At 41.9% G+C, this 22,067-nt stretch overlaps 1 protein-coding gene across 1 annotated transcript in view; it reads left to right on the plus strand.

Moving 5' to 3' along the window:
- LOC135549768 (thrombospondin type-1 domain-containing protein 7A-like) overlaps positions 1 to 22,067 on the plus strand; it is a 183,629-nt gene that overhangs the window by 146,104 nt on the left and 15,458 nt on the right. The window contains exons 18-24 of the mRNA XM_064980044.1: positions 2,743 to 2,884; positions 3,119 to 3,234; positions 3,428 to 3,545; positions 10,240 to 10,385; positions 15,842 to 16,016; positions 17,632 to 17,805; positions 18,689 to 18,784. Coding sequence (XP_064836116.1) covers positions 2,743 to 2,884; positions 3,119 to 3,234; positions 3,428 to 3,545; positions 10,240 to 10,385; positions 15,842 to 16,016; positions 17,632 to 17,805; positions 18,689 to 18,784 — 967 coding nt within the window. The remainder of the gene's footprint in view (positions 1 to 2,742; positions 2,885 to 3,118; positions 3,235 to 3,427; positions 3,546 to 10,239; positions 10,386 to 15,841; positions 16,017 to 17,631; positions 17,806 to 18,688; positions 18,785 to 22,067) is intronic.

Genomic DNA, 22,067 nt, shown 5'->3' on the forward strand with positions numbered 1-22,067 from the left:
ATTTGTTCCTGAGTTGCTTGACTCGTTCAGAGTTCCTCTCAAAGGGGACAGTGTACAACTGCTTCATCCTGACTTGATGTTGTTTCAGGACATTGTGAATATTTCCAAATGTAATGTTGTCTGCCAACGCTCTGTTCCGAATCTCTGTGAGTTTTATGCCATTGTTTCGGATGACCATGTCAACGATTGCAGTGAAAATCCTACCTCTCCCACCTGTAGGAGGTAACCGTTGGGTCCTAAGCAGAAATACAAAAACAATTACACATAAGTGGGTTTGGAGGCTTTGCTCAATTGACTTCTGTAATGTGCAGTTCAGTCAGATGCCCTTGCAGAATGCACATCTTACCTGTTGTTTTGCCGGATAGATTTGCAGATTTGGCTGCACTCTAAGACCAGCCTCTCTCATTGATAGACCATGATTTATTACATGATCACTTATAGTAGCCATAATCTCATCTGAGACTACAGCTCTTGATCTTCCTTTCAGTCTTCTTCCACCACGCATACGTACTCCTCTCCCTCTCCCAGCCACTCTTCTTCCACTGTCAACCACTTCTCTATCTCTGTCTGGGTCCATGTTAAAATTACAGTACAGCATTATTCCTAAAATATCCCCTTTTGTATAGATGGTAATGAAATTGAAAGACTAACACCTGGGTAGGTGTTCAGCTACAATGGGAATCAGCCGTGGTCGGTCTAATTGTTTTGATAGTATTTAATTTTTTAGATTTGGAGTATATTTTAATAAGGTATTGCTGTATAAATGTAGCTAATTGCTGTCTTATTCAATTTTGTGTTATGTTAGGTTTTGAACTTAAGTTTAACAGTTTTGAAAAGAGTATGTATGGTTGTGTCTGAGTGAGAAAAGAACTCATGAAATTTGAAAGATGTAGTCATTGAATGCATTTTGTGCCAAAGCAATGAAAAATGAACCACAGTTTAGCCCACATAGACTGCTGTTGTGCTCACTGTGTGAAGAGTTTTGAAAAAGTGACCTAAGTATTGAGGAATGGGTGCTAGCGATTGTAACAAAAAAAATAACTGTAAACAATGGCCATTTGGTACATGTGATTCCCCTGTTGGGCTCTCACCAGTTTAGAATGATGTCATTGATAAGTGTGATTCCCCTGTTGGGTTCTCACCAGTTTAGAATGATGTCATTGGTAAGTGTGATTCTCCTGTTGGGCTCTCACCAGTTTAGAATGATGTCATTGGTAAGTGTGATTCCCCTGTTGGGCTCTCACCAGTTTAGAATGATGTCATTGGTAAGTGTGATTATCCTGTTGAGTTCTCACCAGTTTAGAATGATGTCATTGGTAAGTGTGATTCCCCTGTTGGGCTCTCACCAGTTTAGAATGATGTCATTGATAAGTGTGATTCCCCTGTTGGGTTCTCACCAGTTTAGAATGATGTCATTGGTAAGTGTGATTCTCCTGTTGGGCTCTCACCAGTTTAGAATGATGTCATTGGTAAGTGTGATTCCCCTGTTGGGCTCTCACCAGTTTAGAATGATGTCATTGGTAAGTGTGATTATCCTGTTGAGTTCTCACCAGTTTAGAATGATGTCATTGGTAAGTGTGATTCCCCTGTTGGGCTCTCACCAGTTTAGAATGATGTCATTGGTAAGTGTGATTATCCTGTTGAGTTCTCACCAGTTTAGAATGATGTCATTGGTAAGTGTGATTCCCCTGTTGGGCTCTCACCAGTTTAGAATAATGTCATTGGTAAGTGTGATTCTCCTGTTGGGTTCTCACCAGTTTAGAATGATGTCATTTGATAAGTGTGATTCTCCTGTTGGGTTCTCACCAGTTTAGAATGATGTCATTTGGTAAGTGTGATTCTCCAGCAAGGCTCTTACTCATTTAGGTGATGTCATTTGGCGTGTGTTATGTTCTTACTGGGCTCTCACCAATTTAGTGTGGTGCTCCGGCAAGGCTTGCACCAATTTAAGTGCTGTCTATTCAGTATGTGTTATTATCTGGTGGGAGAATAGCTAGGATTTTTCCTTTGAAATGAATGGAGGGAAAGAGAGACGGTGGATGACTTTCAGCAGGGAAGATGATCTAATGCAGCTCTAAATAGCATGCTGTGACCAAGGTATTGTTGGAATATCTCTGGTGGAAGGGGGGGACCTGTGTGTGTGTATATCTGTGTGTGTGTGCGCGTGTGCGTGTGTGGGAGCGTGTGTGTATGGGAGAGTGCTGTGGAAATGCGTGTCTGTGAAACGTGCATGAAAGTGTGCGTGTGTGTGTGTGTGCGTGTGTGCGTGTGTGTGTGTGTGTGTGTGTGTGCCCGTAGTGGGAAGAGGGGTCAACCGTGTCATGTGCCCTGCCATTGCCCTTCCCAGGTTAATGATCATGGATATGGAATATGTGGCTGTATAAGCAGGGGAAGACAGCACTCCAAATAGAAATGGTCTGAAAACACCTGAATAGACCAATTTATCTTGTAGGGGTTGGTTGGGGAAAATAGACAGAGGTGGAAATAGACAGAGGGTAATGTAGGGGAAAATATATATTCATGGAAAACCTTTTTCAATTTGCTGGTCGGAAAGTGGTAAATTCACTTTTACAGGGTTTCATATTTGGTTCGCATCAAACGTCAAACTGAAAGCGGATTTCCTGACTTGCTTTAGGTCTAGGCCAGGTTATTGTAAAATCATTTTGTGACTACGACTGATGTAGAAAGGGCTTCTTAAATGAATCTGTTTGATTAATTGATTGACTTCTTCTCTGATTTAAGCCATGCAACAAAATCAGCACTCGGGATAGGACAGCATACCCCGTTCGGCAGCCTGGAGAGGGAAAGCTGTGCCCCAACACCACAGAGACCGAGCCCTGCAGCCTCAACAGCAACTGCTATCACTACTCCTATAACATCACCGGTAAGGCAAATGTTAGCCTGGATTACTGTATGCAATGGATGGTACCAGAGCCAAATATCAACATGGAAATATATGGCTCTGGATGTTAAATACAGTATGTGATCTTACATCAAGTATATTTAGACCGCATGGCATTTGATATGAATTAAGTGCACTCCAGAGGAAAAGGGGTTGAGAGGTAGGCAGTCTCCTTTTTCACATCACGTTTCTTATGCTATTTTGTTTTTTACGCAGATTGGAGCACCTGTCAGCTGAGTGAGAGAGCTGTGTGTGGTAGTGGCATGAAGACACGCATGCTGGACTGTGTACGAAGCGACGGCAAGTCTGTCGACCTCAAGTTCTGTGAAGAGGTCTGTGTTCTTCTCTTTCCATTCCAGAGCTCATTGGTGATTGATGAGAGCGATTCTTCTGTCGTCAGAGTCCAGACAGGTTGCTGTTGGTGTGTTGCCTGGGCGACTTGGAAACAGAGAAGAAGAAGAATCTCTCATTCTCCACAAATGGCCAAATAAAGTACTTTTCTTTTGGTTTTCTTGTCTCTTCCAGCTGGGGCTGGACAGGAAGTGGCAGATGAACGCTTCCTGTGTTGTGGAGTGTCCCATCAACTGCCAGCTATCTGATTGGTCACCCTGGTCCGAGTGCACACAAACCTGTGGACTAGCAGGTACGTCACCATCTCCTTAACCCACTCTTTGTGACAAAAATATGATTCAGTGTTAAAATGCTGGGATTGCATTCAAGGCTAATCACATCAAATTCTGAAGGTATAGCCATAAATCAAAGAAATAACAGAGAACTGATTAAGTGGTCCATTCACCTGTGTATTTCACCTATCAATTTTATATCGATCCATGGATAGTGGGTAGTCTGTGACTAGAAGTCATTTGACTAATTATCCATCCATCCACATAAACTGGGTGGTTCGAGCCCTGAATGCTGATTGGCTGAACGCCATGGTATATCAGACCATATACCAAGGGTATGACAAAGCATTTTTTGACTGCACTAATTACATTGGTGACCAGTTTATAATAGCAATAAGACACCTCAGAGTTTTGAAGTTGGAAGTTTACATACACTTAGGTTGGAGACATTAAAACTATTTTTTCAACCACTCCACACATTTCTTGTTAACAAACTATAGTTTTGGCAAGTCAGTTAGGACATCTACTTTGTACATGACACAAGTAATTTTTACAACAATTGTTTACAGACAGATAATTCACTGTATCACAATTCCAGTGGGTCAGAAGTTTACATACACTAAGTTGACTGTGCTTTTAAAACATCTTGGAAAATTCCAGAAAATTATGTCATGGCTTTAGAAGCTTCTGATAGGCTAATTTACATAATTTGAGTCAATTGGAGGTGTACCTGTGGATGTATTTCAAGACCTACCTTTAATTAAACTCAGCGCCTCTTTGCTTGACCTTATGGGAAAATTAAAAGAAATCAGTCAAGACCTCAGAAAAAAGATTGTAGACCTCCACAAGTCTGGTTCGTCCTTGGGAGCAAATTCCAAACGCAAGAAGGTACCACATGCATCTGTACAAACAATAGTACACAAGTATAAACACCATGGGACCATGCAGCTGTCATACCACTCAGGAAGGAGACGTGTTCTGTCTCCTAGGGATAAACGTACTTTGGTGCGAAAAGTGCAAATCACTGTTTGCAACTGCACATGGGGACAAAGATCGTACTTTTGGAGAAATGTCCTCTGGTCTGATGAAACTTAGATAGAACTGTTTGGCCATAATGACCATTGTTATGTTTGGAGGAAAAAGGGGGAGGCTTGCAAGCAGAAGAACACCATCCCAACCGTGAAGTACGGGGGTGGCAGCATCATGTTGTGGGGGTGCTTTGCTGCAGGAGGGACTGATGCACTTCACAAAATAGATGGCATCATGAGGCAGGATTATTATGTGGATATATTGAAGCAACATCTCAGTCAGGAAGTTAAAGCTTGGTCGCAAATGGGTCTTCCAAATGGACAATGACCCCAAACATGCTTCCAAAGTTGTGGCAAAATGGCTTAAGGACAACAAAGTCAAGGTATTGGAGTGGCCATCACAAAGCCCTGACCTCAATCCCATAGAAAATGTGTGGGCAGAACTGAAAAAGCGTGTGCTAGCAAGGAGGCCTACTAACCTGACTCAGTTACGCCAACTCTGCCAATAGGAATGGGGCATAATTCACCCAACTTATTGTGGGAAGATTGTGGATGGCTACCCGAAACGTTTGACCCAAGTTAAACAATTTAAAGGCAATGCTACCAAATACTAATTGAGTGTATGTAAACTTCTGACCCACTGGGAATGTGATGAAAGAAATAAAAGCTGAAATAAATCATTCTCTCTACTATTATTCTGACATTTCACATTCTTAAAATAAAGTGGTGATCCTAACTGACCTAAGACAGAGAGGATTAAATGTCAGGAATTTTGAAAATCTGAGTTTAAATGTATTTGGCTAAGGTTTATGTAAACTTCCGACTTCAACTGTATATGGCCAATATACCACGGCTAAGGGCTGTATCCAGAACTTTTTTGCATCAAGCGTAATAACAGCCCTTAGCCATGGTATATACCACACCTCCTCTGGCTTTATTGCTTAATTATAGCACTGTATATCGTAGTATAGGGTGTGGATTTGCAGGAATGGTGGGTAGTCTGTGAGTCATTCCTTATTACTCATAACGCTGCAGGTTCACAAAGCTACTGATCAACAGCACACACAGCTTTGAAACAGCCTCTCCTCTGAGGTAATGGCTGAAACGAGAAATATTTTAAGATGTGAGAGAGAAACAATTGTGAGCCTTAAACCAACTGAGAGTAATGGGTGGAGGGTGGAGGAAAGAGGGAGGGATGATGATGTCCTCATGTGTAATCCTACAGGATCAGAGGATTGATTGGCGGTCCATTAAGCCTGTGTGTTCTGGGCCTGAGGGACCACTCTGCCACTCCAGGAGTCCTTCAGAGCACTGGCCAGTGTCATAGTTGGCCAGGGAGCAAATCCAGGCTGAGATATGAAACCAATACAGGCTCTAGCTATTGTGGTAGCCCTTAATCTGTCCCCAGGCAACGTGAGGATTTGTCACAGGATAGAGTAGCAGCAGGTAAACCACAGGAAGAGGAGAGGAAGAGAACAGCTTCTCACACTCACTACTTTTCTTCCTGGAGTTGATTGTTCATCTAATTGTCGGATGGCAGGACACAATTACATTGAGTAGCTAATATCTGTTCCTGAGCCAGGTTCTAGTTTTTTTCTAAATTAAATGGAGACACCTAGAAGCACCAATGTGTCGTGTCAATCAGTGCGATGTAAACACAAACACAGGCACTCGGCGCACGCACACGCAGACACACACACCTGACCTGGGTTAAAATACAATTTTGGTCATTTCAATTACTTTCAAAGACATTTAGATATGTTATATTATTCAATGGAAGGTATTTGGAAATATACTTGGAAATCATTTGACAATATTTTCAAATAATTCCAATAGAGGTAGTTGATTGCGGCCAAATATTTTGAAAATACTCAAAGAAAAATAAGTATTTCATAAGAAATACTCCAATGTATTTGAACCCAGGTCTTTCACTCGCACGCACACACACACACACACACACACACACACACACACACACACACACACACACACACACACACACACACACACACACACACACACACACACACACACACACACACACACACACACACACACACACACACACACTAGTTTCCTGGGAAATATCAGACCTGTGTGCAGAGATAATGTGTCTTCCTTGGCAAAACACTGATAGCGACAGCTGGCACTAGCTTCCCCCTTGACCAGCGGCCCACCCAGTCACACACTGCTCCTCATCCCAAAACTCACCGCTACTATGGACAACCTGTTGAGTGAGTAGGTGAGTAGAGAGACAGGACCGGAGAGCATAGAATCAGAATCCCATTGGAGAATAATAGTTACCTTTGGTGTACGCAATAGTGAACCTCCCCTTGAGTGAACCACCTTCAAAAAAAGCAGAGGAGAGAATCTCAGGAAAACCCTGACTGCTGATTAAAAATAGCTTTGAAGGAAGGAGAGAACCTCTATGGGGACAGCACATCCCCTCTCTATGGGGACAGCACATCCCCTCTCTATGGGGACAGCACATCCCCTCTCTATGGGGACACGCATTGTGGCATGCATCACGGTGTGTTCACTAGAAGAGGGATTGGCAGCTGTGTGAGACTAGAGACTAGCTGCAGGCTACACCAAGCCTGAGGGACTCCATTCTAATTGTGTTCAACATTAAGGAGAAGTATATGCCTCCCAGGTCCTGTGCGTGTGCAGTCAGCTTTAGAGAAAATAACACTGACACATGGAGATATCAATTACTTCTACAGCGAACAAATGAGAAGGAAAGTGGCAAATGTATATTAAGGAGAGGGAACATTATTTGATGTAGCATCAACTGAATTTGACTGGTCAACCCTCTGACCCTGGTTCCTCTCTAGTGGAGCTAGGAATATAGTAGAGCTCTGGTCAACCCTCTGACCCTGGTTCCTCTCTAGTGGAGCTAGGAGTTTAGTAGAGGACTGGTCAACCCTCTGACCCTGGTTCCTCTCTAGTGGAGCTAGGAATATAGTAGAGCTCTGGTCAACCCTCTGACCCTGGTTCCTCTCTAGTGGAGCTAGGAGTTTAGTAGAGCTCTGGTCAACCCTCTGACCCTGGTTCCTCTCTAGTGGAGCTAGGAGTTTAGTAGAGGACTGGTCAACCCTCTGAGCCTGGTTCCTCTCTAGTGGAGGTAGGAGTATAGTAGAGCTCTGGTCAACCCTCTGAGCCTGGTTCCTCTCTAGTGGAGGTAGGAGTATAGTAGAGCTCTGGTCAACCCTCTGAGCCTGGTTCCTCTCTAGTGGAGCTAGGAGTTTAGTAGAGCTCTGGTCAACCCTCTGACCCTGGTTCCTCTCTAGTGGAGGAAGGAGTATAGTAGAGGACTGGTCAACCCTCTGAGCCTGGTTCCTCTCTAGTGGAGGTAGGAGTATAGTGGAGGACTGGTCAGCCCTCTGAACCTGGTTCCTCTCTAGTGGAGGTAGGAGTATAGTAGAGGACTGGTCAGCCCTCTGAACCTGGTTCCTCTCTAGTGGAGGTAGGAGTATAGTGGAGGACTGGTCAGCCCTCTGAACCTGGTTCCTCTCTAGTGGAGGTAGGAGTATAGTGGAGGACTAGTCAGCCCTCTGAACCTGGTTCCTCTCTAGTGGAGGTAGGAGTATAGTAGAGGACTGGTCAGCCCTCTGAACCTGGTTCCTCTCTAGTGGAGGTAGGAGTATAGTGGAGGACTGGTCAACCCTCTGAGCCTGGTTCCTCTCTAGTGGAGGTAGGAGTATAGTAGAGGACTGGTCAACCCTCTGAACCTGGTTCCTCTGTTGCTTTCTTCCAAGGTTCCTTTTTTCTGTGGAGTTTTTCCTGACCACTGTGATACATCTTTTTTAATCCTTGGCTCTGGGGTTTTCAGGCGGTTTATCTGTAAAGCACTTTGTTGCATCTGCTGACGTAAAGAGGGATTTATGAAATTAAATTACATTTGATGAAATGATTTGAGTTAGGAGGGGAGTCATTGTGACTGTGAATGAAATACTGTGCAAGGGACATATGGCCTTTAAGAGTTAAGTACCCGGTTAGAATGAATGGTCCTGTAGGCAAACACTGTGGATTGATGGTCCTAGGCCAGGTTTGTGGATGGATGAGACAATTATCTTTTTTGTTATTCAATTTTCATAGTGCTCATAGTTTACAGGACCTAGTTTCTTTTCTGTGATGGTTTTTGAAGTGGTATGCCTTACTGAATGTGAATGTATTGTGTCATTTTGGGATCGCTACCTTTTAAGTGTGCAGTAGGCAGAAATACAAAACCCCATACGTTTCCCATGCTAATTGAGTTACACCATGTCTATCCCCCGGGCCCCTCACTTAACATGCAGGGTGCATTTTTAGTAGAAGGAGCAATCCTTCCTGTCCCCCCTTACCCCTTCCCCTGACATTACACAGTCTCTTCAATTTCATTTTTAAGCAACAGAAGAGTATGAATATTCAGAATGACTACAGGCGTCGGAATTACTATCGAAAATGCACCACAAGATTAAATCATTTGAAGAGGGACTTGCAGAACTTGGAGGGAGAGGGAGAGAGAGAGAGGGAGAGAGAGGGAGAGAGGGAGAGAGAGAGAGGGAGAGAGAGGGAGAGAGGGAGAGGGAGAGAGAGAGAGGGAGAGAGGGAGAGAGAGAGAGGGAGAGAGAGGGAGAGAGGGAGAGAGAGAGAGGGAGAGAGAGGGAGAGAGGGAGAGGGAGAGAGAGGGAGAGAGAGGGAGAGGGAGAGAGAGAGAGAGTTATTCAGTTACATGAGATAATGGTGTAATGTGATAGTGATCTTTTACAGTGAAGCCCCTAAAAAGATCAGTGAAGCCCCCTCAGATCATTGTGATGGAACTGGATATGAGTCCTATACATGATAGAGTATTTCTGGGGGTGTCTATGATTTTGTTACCACAAGACCCTAGTCTCTACTTAAGGATCTTAAAAGACTCCCAATCTTTAATGACGTTACAAGACTGTATTCAGTCATGACTGGTTGGGGACCACATTTTTGGGATATGTTTTCATATTTTGAGAAAATATATATATATTCTAGCACAATAAGAACACATGCTTATTTGAAATGGAGTGGATTGTATTTCTGTTTCTGCCACTACACATCGTTTTGTTGACTATCCCAAAAAAACAAATACCTAATTCCATTTTGACAGGGCCTTGGACACTCAGAAGTATGAGATATCTAAAATGACTAACGGCACATCCGTAAATTCACTCTGGCTTTCTACTCCAATTTCAAAGCTCTCTCGTCTGAGTGTGCCAGATTGCAGAATAACTGATGAATTTACGAATGCGCAACACCCGTTGAATATGGACGGTGTCATTAAACGTTGGCAAAATTGTGTAATTAAATTGTTTCCAGCAGCACTAATGCTCTAGACAGCATGAAAACAGCCTAACCAGCTCTGCTAGGGTGAATAAAATGGTCAAAGTGAGGTGTTCTCTCATTTGTTTCTGGAAGTTGCTAGCAAGCTAGCCAAAGTTAGCCAGTTAGCTTGGGTGCTTGACAGCCGTTGTGAGGTCAGAGCACTCGGATCAACCCTACTCCTCGGCCAGAGCGTCCAGTGTGCACTCCGAACACTCCGAGAGCAAAACAATCTGTCAATGCTCGCAATTTACGAACAAACCCAAAGTGCACTTTGACAAACAGGAGGCAACTTAGAAATGCACACTTTGTGGGGAAGAAATCCATCATTAACACTTTCCTCTCTCCTCTTCAGGAAAGCTGTGGCGCAGGAGAACCGTGCTCCAGGTGCCCCAGGGTGATGGGCGATCCTGCCCCCCTCAGAGGGAACAGTGGAAGCCTTGCCCCGTCAGACCCTGCTACCAATGGAGATACAGCTCCTGGTCCGAATGCAAGTCTGAGGTGAGGTGTTCTCTCTCTCTCTCTCTCTCTCTCTCTCTCTCTCTCTCTCTCTCTCTCTCTCTCTCTCTCTCTCTCTCTCCTTCTCTTTCTGTTTTATGGTCAGAGTGCAAGTCAGTGTGAAACCACAACCTCCATCATATACTCCTGTCTATCCTGTACTGTAATGATATATTGGTAAAAGCAATTCCCAAAAGAACATGTTTCTCTATCTTTTAGTGTATACGTGGTATTATCCTTCAGTGGTCTTACGTCCCATGAAGACTTCTGTTTCTCTATGCCTGTCATTTACCTCCATGTTATTTCATCGTCATCCACAGATTCCCCTTTCTGTCATCCATTATTTTTCTTCAGCAATAACAAAAAATGACATGTTCACCCCATACCCAATATAAAATAATATGTTCACCCCATACCCAATATAACAATAATATGTTTACCGCATACCCAATATAAAATAACATGTTCACCCCATACCCAATATAAAATAACATGTTCACCCCATACCCAAATATAAAATAATATGTTCACCCCATACCCAATATAAAATAATATGTTTACCCCATACCCAATATAAAATAACATGTTCACCCCATACCCAATATAAAATAACATGTTCACCCCATACCCAATATAACAATAATATGTTCACCCCATACCCAATATAAAATAATATGTTCACCCCATACCTAATATAAAATAATATGTTCACCCCATACCCAATATAAAATAATATGTTTACCCCATACCCAATATAAAATAATATGTTCACCCCATACCTAATATAAAATAATATGTTCACCCCATACCCAATATAAAATAATATGTTCACCCCATACCCAATATAAAATAATATGTTTACCCCATACCCAATATAAAATAATATGTTTACCCCATACCCAATATAAAATAATATGTTTACCCCATACCCAATATAAAATAATATGTTTACCCCATACCCAATATAAAATAACATGTTCACCCCATACCCAATATAAAATAATATGTTTACCCCATACCCAATATAAAATAATATGTTCACCCCATACCCAATATAAAATAACATGTTCACCCCATACCCAATATAAAATAACATGTTCACCCCATACCCAATATAAAATAATATGTTCACCCCATACCCAATATAAAATAATATGGTCACCCCATACCCAATATAAAATAACATGTTCACCCCATACCCAATATAAAATAATATGTTCACCCCATACCCAATATAAAATAATATGTTCACCCCATACCCAATATAAAATAATATGTTCACCCCATACCCAATATAAAATAATATGTTCACCCCATACCCAATATAAAATAACATGTTCACCCCATACCCAATATAAAATAATATGTTCACCCCATACCCAATATAAAATAACATGTTCACCCCATACCCAATATAAAATAATATGTTCACCCCATACCCAATATAAAATAATATGGTCACCCCATACCCAATATAAAATAATATGTTCCCCCCCATACCCAATATAAAATAATATGTTTACCCGATACCCAATATAAAATAATATGTTTACCCCATACCCAATATAAAATAATATGTTTACCCCATACCCAATATAAAATAATATGTTCACCCCATACCCAATATAAAATAATATGTTTACCCCATACCCAATATAAAATAATATGTTTACCCCATACCCAATATAACAATAATATGTTTACCCCATACCCAATATAAAATAATATGTTTACCCCATACCCAATATAACAATAATATGTTCACCCCATACCCAATATAAAATAATATGTTCACCCCATACCCAATATAAAATAATATGTTCACCCCATACCCAATATAACAATAATATGTTCACCCCATACCCAATATAAAATAATATGTTCACCCCATACCCAATATAAAATAACATGTTCACCCCATACCCAATATAAAATAACATGTTCACCCCATACCCAATATAAAATAACATGTTCACCCCATACCCAATATAAAATAACATGTTCACCCCATACCCAATATAAAATAATATGTTCACCCCATACCCAATATAAAATAATATGTTCACCCCATACCCAATATAAAATAACATGTTCACCCCATACCCAATATAAAATAACATGTTCACCCCATACCCAATATAAAATAACATGTTCACCCCATACCCAATATAAAATAACATGTTCACCCCATACCCAATATGAAATAACATGTTCACCCCATACCCAATATAAAATAACATGTTCACCCCATACCCAATATAAAATAATATGTTCACCCCATACCCAATATAAAATAATATGTTTACCCCATACCCAATATAAAATAATATGTTCACCCCATACCCAATATAAAATAACATGTTCACCCCATACCCAATATAAAATAACATGTTCACCCCATACCCAATATAAAATAATATGTTCACCCCATACCCAATATAAAATAATATGGTCACCCCATACCCAATATAAAATAACATGTTCACCCCATACCCAATATAAAATAATATGTTCACCCCATACCCAATATAAAATAATATGTTCACCCCATACCCAATATAAAATAATATGTTCACCCCATACCCAATATAAAATAATATGTTCACCCCATACCCAATATAAAATAACATGTTCACCCCATACCCAATATAAAATAATATGTTCACCCCATACCCAATATAAAATAACATGTTCACCCCATACCCAATATAAAATAATATGTTCACCCCATACCCAATATAAAATAATATGGTCACCCCATACCCAATATAAAATAATATGTTCCCCCCCCATACCCAATATAAAATAATATGTTTACCCGATACCCAATATAAAATAATATGTTTACCCCATACCCAATATAAAATAATATGTTTACCCCATACCCAATATAAAATAATATGTTCACCCCATACCCAATATAAAATAATATGTTTACCCCATACCCAATATAAAATAATATGTTTACCCCATACCCAATATAACAATAATATGTTTACCCCATACCCAATATAAAATAATATGTTTACCCCATACCCAATATAACAATAATATGTTCACCCCATACCCAATATAAAATAATATGTTCACCCCATACCCAATATAAAATAATATGTTCACCCCATACCCAATATAACAATAATATGTTCACCCCATACCCAATATAAAATAATATGTTCACCCCATACCCAATATAAAATAACATGTTCACCCCATACCCAATATAAAATAACATGTTCACCCCATACCCAATATAAAATAACATGTTCACCCCATACCCAATATAAAATAACATGTTCACCCCATACCCAATATAAAATAATATGTTCACCCCATACCCAATATAAAATAATATGTTCACCCCATACCCAATATAAAATAACATGTTCACCCCATACTCAATATAAAATAACATGTTCACCCCATACCCAATATAAAATAACATGTTCACCCCATACCCAATATAAAATAACATGTTCACCCCATACCCAATATGAAATAACATGTTCACCCCATACCCAATATAAAATAACATGTTCACCCCATACCCAATATAAAATAATATGTTCACCCCATACCCAATATAAAATAATATGTTTACCCCATACCCAATATAAAATAATATGTTCACCCCATACCCAATATAAAATAATATGTTCACCCCATACCCAATATAAAATAACATGTTCACCCATACCCAATATAAAATAATATGTTTACCCCATACCCAATATAAAATAATATGTTTACCCCATACCCAATATAAAATAATATGTTCACCCCATACCCAATATAAAATAACATGTTCACCCCATACCCAATATAAAATAACATGTACACCCCATACCCAATATAAAATAATATGTTTACCCCATACCCAATATAAAATAATATGTTCACCCCATACCCAATATAAAATAATATGTTTACCCCATACCCAATATAAAATAATATGTTCACCCCATACCCAATATAAAATAATATGTTTACCCCATACCCAATATAAAATTACATGGTCACCCCATACCTAATATAAAATAATATGTTTACCCCATACCCAATATAAAATAATATGTTCACCCCATACCCAATATAAAATAATATGTTTACCCCATACCCAATATAAAATAATATGTTCACCCCATACCCAATATAAAATAATATGTTTACCCCATACCCAATATAAAATAACATGTACACCCCATACCCAATATAAAATAATATGTTTACCCCATACCCAATATAAAATAACATGTTCACCCCATACCCAATATAAAATAACATGTTCACCCCATACCCAATATAAAATAACATGTTCACCCCATACCCAATACTCTCTTCTTGTCATCCGTTTGAGGCATTCAGCCCAATAGGAGGCTTGATTAAAAACAGGAAGTCTATGACAAGGCCATGGTGGTCTCTTAGTCTCTCTCTCCCTGCCTTTCTTTCTCTGTCTCTCTCTCTCTGTCTCTCTCTTTCTTTCTTTCTCTCTCTCTATCTCTCTCTTGCTCTCTATTACTTTTTTTCTTTCTCTTTCCCTCTCTCTCTCTTTCTTTTTTGCCAGAAGTATCTATACTTTTGACAGACAGGGCACTGTATTCTATTGCAGAGTAAGGGAATGTTGACACTCCTTTGTTCTGGGCTGTTTTCACCTCCTGCTGGAGTTCCTGACAGCAGACAGTAGCTCATCAGCAGCCTACAGCACAATCCTAGAATAGCTGTTATTTCTGACAAACCAAATCATTGGGGCTCCCGAGTGGTGCAGAGGTCTAAGACACTGCATCTCAGTGCAAGAGGCATCACTGCAGTACCTGGTTTGAATCCAGGCTGCATCACATCCAGCTGTGATTGGGAGTCCCTTGTTGCAGCGCACAATTGGCCCAGCATCGTCCGGGTTTGGCCGGGGTAGGCCGTCATTGTAAATAATAAATAAATATTTATTTTTTTACATTTTTTTACATTTTTGATATCACCTTTATTTAACCAGGTAGGCAAGTTGAGAACAAGTTCTCATTTACCTGGCCAAGATAAAGCAAAGCAGTTCGACACATACAACAACACAGAGTTACACATGGAGTAAAACAAACATACAGTCAATAATACAGTAGAAAAATAATAACTGACTTGCCTAGTTAAATAAAGGTAAAAAAAAGAAAGAAAAAAAGATCAATGTCATGGCCTTGAGAGAGTTGGATGTTGTCTACACAGCATACCAGCTCTGTGTGAATGTATGGATGGAAGGGAGATGGTTCAGTGAACCTAGCTCACGTCATGGGTAACCTTGCCTGAGATGTGAAGACTTGTGTTAGCTCCCCAAGCTAATGCCTTTAGCTGAGACGGCTAACACAGTATTGTGGCACAAACCGAGTCAATACGCAAAATGGCAATCTGTGACACACAATGAAATGGCTATGGAGGTGTATTTTAACCTGTGTTTTCTCTCTATGTTTATTGTCCAGGGTGCAAGGTGCGGAGAGGGGCTGCGGTTCCGTAACGTGTCCTGCTTTGTGTCGGACGGGTCTGGCCAGGGAGAGGGCAGTCTGGTGGATGATGAGCTGTGTGGAAACCTTGAGCCCTCGGTAGACGGCGACAAACAGATCACCCTGGAAGAACCCTGCACCTCGCCCTGTCCAGGTAATTAACTCACCTTGGCCTGCAATGACTGGGGATCCAGAGTCCTGGACAATGGACCCGGTCCCTAGATAAGAGGGCGATAAGATTTGACCAGGAAAAACGCCTGCCCCTATAATCAGTAAAGATTCACCTCTGAGCATCCATCTAATCTACTATGTAGCTAGTTCAACACAGCAATACAGTTACAATGTGTAGCTCTATCTGGTCGAGGAAGCCCCTTGTCATTCGATGTTCTATACCAACTACGCAGAGACATTTTGCTGTGCCTTTTAGGCTGAGCTGAGTTCACTACTGCCATTAAATCACATTTATGTGGTCCTAGCTGTGTTATATGCTATTCCAGCTGTCTCATAACATCTCTTAGGAGCAGTATCCTTCTGACACTGACAGTAAGCACTAATGACTGGATGGTTAGATAATCAGAGGCTGGTGCGAGAGAGGACTCCAATGCCTGCTATGGTGTCATTCTCTGCTCATAGTGATGTTGACTGACATTGTAGGGAATCCAGTGAGGTTTCTAAGATCTGATTATATGATTACATGATTTCTTTATCTCCAATGACTTGAAAGTGGCAATAACACAATCTTTTCTGAGTAAAAACCTTTCAGCGTCATACATTTCAGAGAGTTGCTAGGGAACAAAGTGTGAGTGTGAACGTTATTTTTCCGGTACGTATTTCCTTTTTTGCCAGTGCCTGTGAATGACAGATCCAACTTCCCGTTTTGACAGGTCCTGTGTAGCAGAAGTAGAGTTGTGACAAGCTCATGCAGCAGAAAATTGTGTGTGGTGTGTTCGGGCTGTGTGTGTGTGTGCGTGTCCAGGCCTGTAGATTTGTTTGTGGACACGTGTGTAGTTGTAGTCCATAGCTTTAATCTCCCGTGGTTTAGCTCAGGCAACCAGGACAGAGGGGGCAGGTACTTAATCCAAGTGTACACTCTCTCACCACATGAAACCCCACCAGACAAGCGTATCACAGCCCTGTCTCCCATGCCTGATCGTAGCCCAGTCCAGGACCCCACCATGCCTGACGCCTGACACACAGAGGGCAGGCAGAGGAATGTACTCTGATGATCATAAGGCGGATTAGGTCTCTTTGGAACTGACGGCTTTATGATGAATTAATATTTAGTCGTGTGCTCACTTCCTCCCTGCCACTACAATGGCATGAATGAATGACTGACCTATTTTAATGGGAAATGGCCTGTTTTCTGAGAACACCCTGATCCATGTTAGAATAGAGGATAATAGAAAATTAGATCTGGCTCTGTTGGGAAAATATTTGAGGAGAGGTTTAATTTTTAGAGGTTGATATTCTTAACTTTACCAGGAATTCTCTGAATTAGGTTAAAATTAGGTCTGAAGAAGTCTAAGAATTCTGCCTAGTGACAATCAGTGTGGGCATAGGACGACATCTAAACCAAATAAAAATAATACTCAAGTTTCCCATTATAATTATGTTGTGCCGTGGCCAGGAATTTTGTGATATGACCAGGATAATCTTTGCAGCCCTAGTCATGTTACACGGGTAACAGTAATGTCTCATATAGTTCTGTAAGTTCTCAACTGTGTACAACTAAATGTGTTGTAAATTGTGCACTGTGTGGTTCTGTACAGGTGACTGCTACCTGACTGACTGGACAGTGTGGAGCCCGTGTCAGCTGAGCTGTGTCAGTGGAGATGACCTGGGTTTCGGCTCAGTGCAGGTCAGATCCAGAGCCGTGCTGGCCCAGGAGCCAGAGAACCTACTGCAGTGTCCAGAACAGGAGTGGGAGGCCCGGCCCTGCACTGGTCAGTCTACGCACACACACACACACACACACACACACACACACACACACACACACACACACACACACACACACACACACACACACACACACACACACACACACACACACACACATTCGCACAGAAACACACATATATATACACATTCAAAAATACACACTTGCATTTGTTCCTTTATGATATTATATGAGCTATTTGTAGTCTGTACTGACACATATCTCTCCTCCCACTACAGAGGGCCAGTGTTATGAGTAGTCTGTACTGACCCATATCTCTCCTCCCACTACAGAGGGCCAGTGTTATGAGTAGTCTGTACTGACCCATATCTCTCCTCCCACGACAGAGGGCCAGTGTTATGAGTAGTCTGTACTGACCCATATCTCTGCTCCCACGACAGAGGGCCAGTGTTATGAGTAGTCTGTACTGACCCATATCTCTCCTCCCACTACAGAGGGCCAGTGTTATGAGTAGTCTGTACTGACCCATATCTCTCCTCCCACAACAGAGGGCCAGTGTTATGAGTAGTCTGTACTGACACATATCTCTCCTCCCACTACAGAGGGCCAGTGTTATGAGTAGTCTGTACTGACCCACATCTCTCCTCCCACGACAGAGGGCCAGTGTTATGAGTAGTCTGTACTGACACATATCTCTCCTCCCACTACAGAGGGCCAGTGTTATGAGTAGTCTGTACTGACCCATATCTCTCCTCCCACTACAGAGGGCCAGTGTTATGAGTAGCCTGTACTGACCCATATCTCTCCTCCCACGACAGAGGGCCAGTGTTATGAGTAGTCTGTACTGACACATATCTCTCCTCCCACTACAGAGGGCCAGTGTTATGAGTAGTCTGTACTGACCCATATCTCTCCTCCCACTACAGAGGGCCAGTGTTATGAGTACAAGTGGATGACAGGAGCGTGGAGGAGCTCCTCTCGACTGGTCTGGTGTCAGAGATCTGATGGATTAAATGTCACAGGTATGTGTGCGCGTGCGTGCGTGTGTGTGTGTGTGCGTGTGTGCATGAGTGTGAGTGTGCTGCTTATACCCCACCCTCCACCAGAATGTAACCACCAACACTCCTTATTTTAATTAAACTAATCCCTTTATATATTTGCCTACTTCATATGCCGGTGAATAGAAGTCACTAAGCCCTTCTCTAAGGACGAGTATTGAGTGGTATCCTACTGTAGCAAAATATTTTAATCTCTGCCTCTCAATTTAGTAGCTCCATTATAATAACTGTAACTGCATGAATGTGTGCAATGTGAATAAGCTCAGCAGCTCCAATGAATAGTACAATGGAGTTCTGCTGCAGTCAGCTGCCCAGCTCTCTCCAGGTCAGGTGCCTCTGTGGCTGATGATGATGAGGTGGATACGGTCATTTAAAACACTGTTTCTGCCTGTCGGAGCGAGTGACGTTAGTTCATTCATAGAAGAGAGAGATTGCTTTCTGAGCACTTCCTGACTGCTTGTCACTGTGGAGCTGAGGCCGCGTGTGTGTGTATGCATTCCTGTGTGTATGCAGGCGTGCCATCGAGTGTGCGTGTGTATGTGTTAGTGTGTGTGTGTAGGAGGTGAGGAGGATTTAATCCTTGACGATGACGCATTTCAAATCTGCTGGCCGTCACACGTCAGCTTTAGGTCTGTGACTGCTACCTCTGCCTCGGTGGTGCACAGAGCCCAGAGCTTCTAGGTGAAGAGTTACAGTGTATGTGTCACTTATCATAAAGTATGTGTGTCTTATTCAGCAATGAATCCTCTGAGGAATGAATAACCAGCAATGAATCCTCTGAGGAATTAATAACCAGCAATGAATCCTCTGAGGAATGAATAACCAGCAATGAATCCTCTGAGGAATGAATAACCAGCAATGAATCCTCTGAGGAATGAATAACCAGCAATGAATCCTCTGAGGAATGAATAAGTAAGCTGACGCTACAAAGACAGGCTCCGAGAAGCACTGCAAACTGTACTGCTGGGAATGCCTATTATTTGCAAGTGATCGATTTGGTGTTTCGAGCCACACTGGCTTTGCAAACCTGAGTTGTCTAACCAAGGCAGCAACGAGACACCAAGTACGGCTGGGCACTTACAAACAATGGTGCTTTTGAAAACTTTTGGGGACACCCGAGTGGATCTACAGCTCAACGAACAAGCACGCAGGGCAACGAAGCTGCACAATGAAAAGGTATTGTACTCTTCCCCTGCAATTCTCTGAATAAAAGTGTCAATTTCAAGGTGACGCAATGCCTGGTTATACTGCGTTTCTGTCTAAATGTATAGTGTCTAGAGCCATGGCACATAATGATGGTAATAAGAGGTGGATTAATTCGGGTGGGACTGTGTAGGACATCACTGAAGGCCCAGGTCCCAGAACCACAGCACGCTACTGCAAACCTGACAGGTGTATAAAATCAAGCACACAGGCATGCAATCTCCACAGACATTGGCAGTGGAATGGCCTTACTGAAGAGCTCGGTGACTTTCAACGTGACATCGTCATAGGATGCCACCTTCCAACAAGTCTGTTCGTCAAAATTTCTGTCCTGCTAGAGCTGCCCCGGTCAGTGCTGTTATTGTGAAGTGGAAACGTCCAGGAGCAACAATGTCTCAGCCGCGAGGTGGTAGGCCACACAAGCTTACAGAATGGGGACCGCCGAGTGCTGCCGCACGTAGTGCATAAAAATCGTCTGCCTCTGGAAATGGGTTTCTATGGCTGAGCAGCCGCACACAGGCTTAAGACCACTATTCGCAATGCCAAGAGTCAGCTGGAGTGGTGTAAAGCTTGCCGCCATTGGACTCTGAAGCAGTTGAAACGCGTTCTCTGGTGTGGTGAATCACATTTCACCAACTGGCAGTCCGACAGACGAATCTGGGTTTGGCGGATGCCAGGAGAACGCTACCTGCCCCAATGCATAGTGCCAACCTTAAAGTGTGGTGGACGAGGAGTAATGGTCTGGGGCTGTTTTTCTTTGTTCGGGCTCCTTATTTCCAGTGAAGGGAAATCTTAACGCTACAGCATACAATGACATTATAGATGATTCTGTGCTTCCGTCTTTGTGGCAACAGCTTGGTGAAGGGCCTTTCCTGTTTCAGCATGACGCCGCCCTCGTGCAGAAAGCGAGGTCCATACAGAAATGGTTTGTCGAGATCGGTGTGGAAGAACTTGACTGGCCTGACCTCAATCCCACCTTTGGGATGAATTGGTACGCCAACTGCGAGCCAGGCCTAATCTCCCAACATCTGTGCCCAACCTCAGTAATGCCCTTGTGGCTGATTGGAAGCAAGTCCCAGTAGCAATGTTAGTGGAAAGCCTTCCCAGAAGAGTGGAGGCTGTTGAGGCAGCAAAGGGGGACCAATTCTGTAACGGGTTTCTTTACTTGAAGGAGAGGCGGACCAAAACGCAGCGTGCTTATATTGATTCATGTTTAATAAAAAAAAGATAAACACAAACACTACAAAACAATAAACGTGGAAAACCAAAAACAGCCCTATCTGGTACAAACACAGAGACCGTAACAATCACCCACAAACACACAGTGAAACCCAGGCTGCCTAAGTATGATTCTCAATCAGAGACAACTAATGACACCTGCCTCTGATTTAGAACCATACTAGGCCGAAACATAGAAATACCCAAATCATAGAAAAACAAACATAGACTGCCCACCCCAACTCACGCCCTGACCATACTAAATAATGACAAAACAAAGGAAATAAAGGTCAGAACGTGACAAATTCTATATTAATGCCCATGATTTTGAAATGAGATGCTCAACAAGCAGGTGTCCACGTACTTTTGGTCATGTAGTGTATCTTAATATGAATGGACTGTGTGTCATTCTGGATACAACTAAAATAAGACTGAAATGTAAAAAAGTGGATGAAACATTTCTGTAAACTATGGCTAACTTATGATGTCTGTTGTGTAGACATACAGTATGACATTACAAATCAAATCTAACTTTTATTTTTAACATGCATTTATCTAGACAGCAAAATACACTTTACATTTGTTAGGTAGGTGTGCATGAATCATGATATAGCCTGAATTCACACTCATCGTATATTAATGATGCTGTAGATCCCATGCCAAGGCATTCCACAGCCATACGCTCCAGATGGCATGCATATTTCATGCATATTATATCAAGTGGTTCTTTTGGCATATACCCTGCATTTCCTTAATGTAAACGCTTCTTTTCATGCCATGTGGCTTCCGCTTATGATTTGCATACGCTGTGTGTGTGTGTGTGTGT

Source organism: Oncorhynchus masou, chromosome 12 (genome assembly GCF_036934945.1).
Source record: "Oncorhynchus masou masou isolate Uvic2021 chromosome 12, UVic_Omas_1.1, whole genome shotgun sequence".
Taxonomy (NCBI): domain Eukaryota; kingdom Metazoa; phylum Chordata; class Actinopteri; order Salmoniformes; family Salmonidae; genus Oncorhynchus; species Oncorhynchus masou.